Consider the following 8,350-nt stretch of genomic DNA (forward strand, 5'->3'; position numbering starts at 1 on the left):
TTCTATGCTCATTGTATTTTATTGTCAAAGTCTGCTGTAATAATTATGCCAGGTTGAGCATGGAGGCTGGACAGGAAACGGAACCAATTCCAGGATGGTGCCATGTTGAAAACACGAGCTATTTTCTTTGCAAAAAAAAAGAAGATGGTTTGACTTAAATGTAACAGATTTCACTTCACTGGTGTTCCGCATCTTCACTGTTCAATCAGGAAAGATAACACCAAGTTGCAATAAATAGAAAAAACTCAAGACTATAAAAATTGTTACATTTGACAAAAATTTTGGATGGTTGGGGACAAAAGTAGAGATCATACATAACATTTATAAAATACTTCTCGAGGCACACGATCAAAACGTAACACAAAGAGGGATTTTGTTTTGTTTTGCTGGAGCTTGTTAACAGGGATAAAGCACAAACAGCAGCTCGAGAAAAACGAGGGGGGGGTCCACAAAAAGCTTGAATTGTGCCAAACAGGATATTGCACCAACTGTACCCGCTAAATACAGCAACCCTCTACACTCTAAATAATAGCTTATCATCCAACATAGTCATTTTTGTATTTACTTTATAAAACAAACAGAGGGAGAAAAACATATCATTTATGAAGCCCCCAGTGGTGTTTCGGTGAGTTTACAAAACAGTTAATAAAACCGTAGCAAAGAAGAACCGGAGACCCCAAAACACCAAGGCAAATGTGTTCAACCGAACATTTAACTGCGTCCGCCACAGGATGGTTGCGTGTCTGTTCCGTTTTGTAGAAAACAAGTGCCAAAATTGAAAGTGGAGGAGAAGAAGGGCAATCAGTAGTAAATAAGACACAAGTCTAGTTACGTTCAGGCTGCTTTGTGGACGGTGGAGCTCAGAGGGGCTGCAAGACATTTCTGCCCAAGTCTGAGACACCGCCGGGCGCCTTCTCCATTTCGGACAGCTGCTCAAACACGTCCCTGAGGAGAAGAATACAATTAATTGATGCATGTAAACGCCTCAATCTAAGGGATCTGCACATGTTCGAGCCGCTGTGGTTGACGGCAACACAAATGGATGCTACGTCAGCTTTAAGGTGTCTAGTTTAAAATACAGCGTGACCTTAACTTACAAGTCAAGTGAGAATTAAAAGAAAAACAAAAAGGAGCAATTAAGCTACTGTAATGCCCTTGCGTGTGACAGCCCCAGTCGCCGATGCACTTCCAGTTGTTTTTTGAATGTAACAGTCAAATACACAATGAATTTTTTCTTCATTAAAATCAAGCTACCACTGTATATTGGTGGACGGAATAGAAAACATGTTGAGAAAGTGGCGGAATATATACGAAACTTGAGTTTAGCTGACAGAAGACGACGCAAATCCGCGTTTTTTATCCCCAGCAGACGATTGTCTCATCACTGATTGAGACGGCAGAAACGGGTTTGAACTGCCATCTCACCCACAGTGGCGAAGTCGATATCCTCTTGCGCGACAACTCGCCTGTGCCACTAATCAGACAAGGCAAGTGCTTTTTGCAAGAGGGTGAAAGAACTGCGCTTTTGCTATTCACTCTTAAAAATATATATTGAAATGATGTATCCTACAAGTCTAACGCTAGTAAACAAAACATGCACGAGTCTTCAACTGTGCTTGTTTTCATAGGGAAAATCCGTGAATGCTTGTAAACGGTCAGCTCGCAAAAAAGCTCAAAACTGCTCGACAGCAGCAAGAAATGTTCAAACACGCCGACTCACTTGTGCATGTAGAAGAAGATGTATCCGCTGCGGTCGCGCTCTCGCTGGACGGACGCCTCCTGCGTGCGCGACACATCCAGGTCGTTGTACGTCAGCCACGACTGCTTCTTCATGTCGTACACGTCGCTGATGTAATGTCCTGACCAGACCGGACACGCTCGTTAAGTCTCCTCTTAAGAGACAAATAAATAGATCTCTGCAGTGCCCCTGTACATTTTTTTAGTCATTCTGGGTATTCATACATTGTGTGTCACTATACATTTGGGCTAATTTACATAGGAGCGACATGACAAAGCAAATCCACTTTTCTTTTTTTTTTTTCCAGCAGACGATTGTCTCATCACTGATTGAGACAGCAGAAACGGGTTTGAACTGCCATCTCACCCACAGTGGCGAAGTCGATATCCTCTTGCGCGACAACTCACCTGTGCCACTAATCAGACAAGGCAAGTGCTTTTTGCAAGAGGGTGAAAGAACTGTCAATATCTAAAATCAACACTAAGGGTCAGACGAAGAGGAACGTAATATGCTTGTGAATCGAGTCCATATGTGGAGGAACTCAATGTGTTGTGCTTGCATTAGGAAGTAAGTGCCTCAATATTAAGTGTTATTAGAGACTGTAGGTTGTTTATATACATTGCTGTAATGTACAAAATTGTACAGATTGTGCCCTCCCCACAATATACGTGATGTTTGGATATCGCTAATCCCCAATTAACATGGTTGGTGGGAAACACTGAAAGTTGTTTCAATATTACCTGGAAGGTTTTGCCTGCCCCGCCAGAGTTGAATCTCAGGCATAGACTAACTTTGTTGTCCTTTTCCAGTATCTCAAAAGTTCCTTCCTTCCATCGCGAGACGCCGATTTCTATGCTGGTGTAGCGCATTTTCACAACACCGCCACTGGATAATTTGGGCACGAGGGTGGCCATGGCTTAACGATCCCGTCGGTGCACTTTGGAGGTTAAAGATCAATCGAAGCCTATGTGGGGAGAAAACAAATCAAAAAACACATTTTAAGGACGCTTGCTCAACTCGTGCAAAATTAAGCCACCATACAAATCAATGGAAGCCGCAGTTCAAGTCACAACGAGGTAGCATAGCCGCTAACACATTCGAACATGTGACATACTTCCGAAAAATAAAAACCAATAAATAAATGCCACGGGATTCGAAGTGAATGTCAAATTAACAAGAAGATACTCTTAACAAGTCTCATAACGGTTTTTTGTTTTTTTAACTAGCATGACGGCTGGCCACGCGCTCCACTCTGACCGCGGCACGAAAGCTGAGCTAAAAGACGAACGAATCGCTAATCAAGCTCTCGCTTAGCTTATTTTGTACCAATAGACACTTATTACTAAAAAGCATTTCAATTCATAATAACTGGGCAGAGTTATCCATTTGGGGGGAAATGTCGTTCTCTCGGCGACAAGCGACGACGAATGGATGGACGGAGGAAGGCCGACATTACATTAGCGGGTCGGCTAGTAAAGCTAACGTGGCAAGCAGGCTAATTTGCCTGCTCGTCATTTTGGCGAGGTGAAAAAACACGGACATGATTTTACACTGCATAACTTGAAATGTTCTTACCTGCTTTTGGTCTACGCTCGCCGTGGAACGTTCGGTATCAAAACGTCGTTGTTGCGAGGCCAAAGTTTATTTTGCCGGCATTTGCCGCCGGCTCCTTCTATGGAATCTTCTTGACACTTGAGGTGAGGACTCGCAGCAGCGCAGTGCGATGATGGCAGGAACCTGAAATTTTACTCCGGAAGTGACGTATTGGAACGATGTTCGCGCACGACATCTCGCGATATTTAACTTGCTGCTACCAGCATCAAATTGCAGAACTCGAAAGTGCATTCCTCGTTTTTCTTTTGCGACGATAACGCAAAATCTAAAGTCTTGTGGGTGTTTGCGGTGTGTACAAACCAGGACTTCGGATTTTTTATTTTAGTTGTTAAGACATGAGTTGCTAGCGGCTAACGTTAGCGGTAACAGTTTCCTCAACTTGAACCGCACTCGCCATTGATTATTATTTTTTTTTTTTGGACTGCTGTATTCCCACTGAGACTGTGAGAATGCTGGCTACGGGAGCCATACATCTATATTTTGTGGAATTATTAAACTGTTGTGCTAAATGAATGTCCCCATTTGTAACCAATCATTAAGCCCGTGGTAGTGTTCACGCATGCAATGTCACATTTCCAACATTCAACCAAAATCCGTCAATTGTAGTCTTTGCCAATCGTTATTAGTCAAATGCAAATATATGACATTATATAGGTATAGTATATGTTTCAAACGCCAAAGTTCAATTTTAAAGTTTAAAATTTTTGAGACGCTTGCAAGTGGCATAAGTATCATTTGACTATATATATTAACCATTATTTAACTAGGAAAATCCCATTGAGATCCGCATATATTTTTCAAAGGAGTCCTGGCCAAGAGAAAGTTATGACCCATAATAAGGGACTTGTGGGTCAAATTGACCCAATCCAAAATGGATTTTAAAAGTAGCAAGTGTTGTGGATTAGTAACATTTCCTTCTGCCTCTACACATTTCTTTTGCATTTAAATGGGCCAATTTGACTCGCAACATAAAAAGAGGGTTCAACACACACCAGGCCAGACCCAAGAGCAGGTTTGCTGTTCCTGAGAAACAGATGTAACGAGTTAAAATGCAACATCTGCTGTATTTTGGAGACATTTTGTATTGAGATTGCATTTTGGTGTGTGTTCAGTTCATTAAACACTTGAAAACCCATTTCTATGCTCATTGTATTTTATTGTCAAAGTCTGCTGTAATAATTATGCCAGGTTGAGCATGGAGGCTGGACAGGAAACTGAACCAATTCCAGGATGGTGCCATGTTGAAAACACGAGCTATTTTCTTTGCAAAAAAAAAAAAAAGATGGTTTGACTTAAATGTAACAGATTTCACTTCACTGGTGTTCCGCATCTTCACTGTTCAATCAGGAAAGATAACACCAAGTTGCAATAAATAGAAAAAACTCAGACTATAAAAATTGTTACATTTGACAAAAATTTTGGATGGTTGGGGACAAAAGTAGAGATCATACATAACATTTATAAAATACTTCTCGAGGCACACGATCAAAACGTAACACAAAGAGGGATTTTGTTTTGTTTTGCTGGAGCTTGTTAACAGGGATAAAGCACAAACAGCAGCTCGAGAAAAACGAGGGAGGGGGTCACAAAAAGCTTGAATTGTGCCAAACAGGATATTGCACCAACTGTACCCGCTAAATACAGCAACCCTCTACACTCTAAATAATAGCTTATCATCCAACATAGTCATTTTTGTATTTACTTTATAAAACAAACAGACGGAGAAAAACATATCATTTATGAAGCGCCCAGTGGTGTTTCGGTGAGTTTACAAAACAGTTAATAAAAACCGTAGCAAAGAAGAACCGGAGACCCCAAAACACCAAGGCAAATGTGTTCAACCGAACATTTAACTGCGTCCGCCACAGGATGGTTGCGTGTCTGTTCCGTTTTGTAGAAAACAAGTGCCAGAATTGAAAGTGGAGGAGAAGGGCAATCAGTAGTAAATAAGACACAAGTCTAGTTACGTTCAGGCTGCTTTGTGGACGGTGGAGCTCAGAGGGGCTGCAAGACATTTCTGCCCAAGTCTGAGACACCGCCGGGCGCCTTCTCCATTTCGGACAGCTGCTCAAACACGTCCCTGAGGAGAAGAAGACAATTAATTGATGCATGTAAACGCCTCAATCTAAGGGATCTGCACATGTTCGAGCCGCTGTGGTTGACGGCAACACAAATGGATGCTACGTCAGCTTTAAGGTGTCTAGTTTAAAATCCAGCGTGACCTTAACTTACAAGTCAAGTGAGAATTAAAAGAAAAACAAAAAGGAGCAATTAAGCTACTGTAATGCCCTTGCGTGTGACAGCCCCAGTCGCCGATGCACTTCCAGTTGTTTTTTGAATGTAACAGTCAAATACACAATGAATTAATTTTTTCTTTATTAAAATCAAGCTACCACTGTATATTGGTGGACGGAATAGAAAACATGTTGAGAAAGTGGCGGAATAAATACGAAACTTGAGTTTAGCTGACAGAAGACGACGCAAATCCGCGTTTTTTATCCCCAGCAGACGATTGTCTCATCACTGATTGAGACAGCAGAAACGGGTTTGAACTGCCATCTCACCCACACAGTGGCGAAGTCGATATCCTCTTGCGCGACAACTCGCCTGTGCCACGAATCAGACAAGGCAAGTGCTTTTTGCAAGAGGGTGAAAGAACTGCACTTTTGCCATTCACTCTTAAAAATATATATTGAAATGATGTATTCTACAAGTCTACCGCTAGTAAACAAAACATGCACGAGTCTTCAACTGTGCTTGTTTTCCTAGGGAAAATCCGCGAATGCTTGTAAACGGTCAGCTCGCAAAAAAGCTCAAAACTGCTCGACAGCAGCAAGAAATGTTCAAACACGCCGACTCACTTGTGCATGTAGAAGAAGATGTATCCGCTGCGGTCGCGCTCCCGCTGGACGGACGCCTCCTGCGTGCGCGACACATCCAGGTCGTTGTACGTCAGCCACGACTGCTTCTTCATGTCGTACACGTCGCTGATGTAATGTCCTGACCAGACCGGACACGCTCGTTAAGTCTCCTCTTAAGAGACAAATAAATAGATCTCTGCAGTGCCCCTGTAAATTTTTTTAGTCATTCTGGGTATTCATACATTGTGTGTCACTATACATTTGGGCTAATTTACATAGGAGCGACATGACAAAGCAAATCCACTTTTTTTTTGTCCCCAGCAGACGATTGTCTCATCACTGATTGAGACGGCAGAAACGGGTTTGAACTGCCATCTCACCCACAGTGGCGAAGTCGATATCCTCTTGCGCGACAACTCACCTGTGCCACTAATCAGACAAGGCAAGTGCTTTTTGCAAGAGGGTGAAAGAACTGTCAATATCTAAAATCAACGCTAAGGGTCAGACGAAGAGGAACGTAATATGCTTGTGAATCGAGTCAATATGTGGAGGAACTCAATGTGTTGTGCTTGCATTAGGAAGTAAGTGCCTCAATATTAAGTGTTATTAGAGACTGTAGGTTGTTTATATACATTGCTGTAATGTACAAAATTGTACAGATTGTGCCCTCCCCACAATATCGTGATGTTTGGATATCGCTAATCCCTAATTAACATGGTTGGTGGGAAACACTGAAAGTTGTTTCAATATTACCTGGAAGGTTTTGCCTGCCCCGCCAGAGTTGAATCTCAGGCATAGACTAACTTTGTTGTCCTTTTCCAGTATCTCAAAAGTTCCTTCCTTCCATCGCGAGACGCCGATTTCTATGCTGGTGTAGCGCATCTTCACAACACCGCCACTGGATAATTTGGGCACGAGGGTGGCCATGGCTTAACGATCCCGTCGGTGCACTTTGGAGGTTAAAGATCAATCGAAGCCTATGTGGGGAGAAAACGCATCAAAAACCACATTTTAAGGACGCTTGCTTAACTCGTGCAAAATTAAGTCACCATACAAATAAATGGAAGCCGCAGTTCAAGTCACAACGAGGTAGCATAGCCGCTAACACATTCGAACATGTGACATACTTCCGAAAAATAAAAACCAATAAATAAATGCCACGGGATTCGAAGTGAATGTCAAATTAACAAGAATATTCTCTAAACAAGTCTCATAACGTTTTTTTTTTTTTAACTAGCATGACGGCTGGCCACACGCTCCACTCTGACCGCAGCACGAAAGCTGAGCTAAAAGACGAACGAACCGCTAATCAAGCTCTCGCTTAGCTTATTTTGTACCAATAGACACGTATTACTAGAAAGCATTTCAATTCATAATAACTGGGCAGTTATCCATTTGGGGGGAAATGTCGTTCTCTCGGCGACAAGCGACGACGAATGGATGGACGGAGGAAGGCCGACATTACATTAGCGGTTCGGCTAGTAAAGCTAACGTGGCAAGCAGGCTAATTTGCCTGCTCGTCATTTTGGCGAGGTGAAAAAACACGGACGTGATTTTACACTGCATAACTTGAAATGTTCTTACCTGCTTTTGGTCTACGCTCGCCGTGGAACGTTCGGTATCAAAACGTCGTTGTTGCGAGGCCAAAGTTTCTTTTGCCGGCATTTACCGCCGGCTCCTTCTATGGAATCTTCTTGACACTTGAGGTGAGGACTCGCAGCAGCGCAGTGCGATGATGGCAGGAACCTGAAATTTTACTCCGGAAGTGACGCAATGGAACGATGTTCGCGCACGACATCTCGCGATATTTAACTTGCTGCTACCAGCATCAAATTGCAGAACTCGAAAGTGCATTCCTCGTTTTTCTTTTGCGACGATAACGCAAAATCTAAAGTCTTGTGGGTGTTTGCGGTGTGTACAAACCAGGACTTCGGATTTTTTCTTTTAGTTGTGAAGACATGAGTTGCTAGCGGCTAACGTTAGCTGTAACAGTTTCCTCAACTTGAACCGCACTCGCCATTGATTTTTTATTTTTTTTTGGACTGCTGTATTCCCACTGAGACTGTGAGAATGCTGGCTACGGGAGCCATACATCTATATTTTGTGGAATTATTAAACTGTTGTGCTAAATGAATGT

The 8,350-nt window shown here is 42.5% G+C and overlaps 1 protein-coding gene across 6 annotated transcripts; it reads right to left on the bottom strand.

Annotated features, from left to right (window-relative positions):
* Position 1: 1 nt before the first annotated feature.
* Positions 2-7,958, bottom strand: LOC147165036 (ubiquitin carboxyl-terminal hydrolase 37-like). 6 transcript variants are annotated; one of them, XR_015096674.1, is made up of 7 exons: positions 7,798-7,958; positions 6,967-7,190; positions 6,214-6,352; positions 3,314-5,432; positions 2,479-2,702; positions 1,721-1,927; positions 2-945 (listed from the first exon to the last, which is right to left on the bottom strand). XR_015096674.1 is itself a non-coding variant. In XM_086091044.1 (7 exons), exons 5-7 carry the CDS (start codon positions 2,519-2,521, stop codon positions 861-863), a joined length of 267 nt encoding a protein of 88 aa, XP_085947170.1. In that variant the 5' UTR covers positions 2,522-2,702; positions 3,314-5,432; positions 6,214-6,352; positions 6,967-7,190; positions 7,798-7,958; the 3' UTR covers positions 2-860. The 6 variants fall into 6 exon arrangements, 2 of the variants coding, with proteins under 2 accessions (XP_085947170.1, XP_085947169.1); XR_015096673.1 differs by having other exon boundaries at positions 1,721-1,859; positions 6,214-6,420; XM_086091044.1 differs by having other exon boundaries at positions 1,721-1,859.
* Between the last annotated feature and the right edge of the window lie 392 nt (positions 7,959-8,350).

This window comes from Leptonotus elevatus, chromosome 12, assembly GCF_054856555.1.
Source record: "Leptonotus elevatus isolate MCC_2025b chromosome 12, RoL_Lele_1.0, whole genome shotgun sequence".
NCBI classification, from domain to species: Eukaryota; Metazoa; Chordata; class Actinopteri; order Syngnathiformes; family Syngnathidae; genus Leptonotus; species Leptonotus elevatus.

Bases quoted from the DNA above. Each gene is read 5' to 3' on its own strand.
- LOC147165036 (XM_086091044.1), bottom strand. From the start codon at position 2,521: ATGCCTGAGATTCAACTCTGGCGGGGCAGGCAAAACCTTCCAG. The intron at 1,860-2,478 runs GTAATATTGAAA...CGGTCTGGTCAG, and splicing joins GGGCAGGCAAAACCTTCCAG to GACATTACATCAGCGACGTG. The intron at 946-1,720 runs GTGAGTCGGCGT...TCTTCTCCTCAG, and splicing joins ATCTTCTTCTACATGCACAA to GGACGTGTTTGAGCAGCTGT.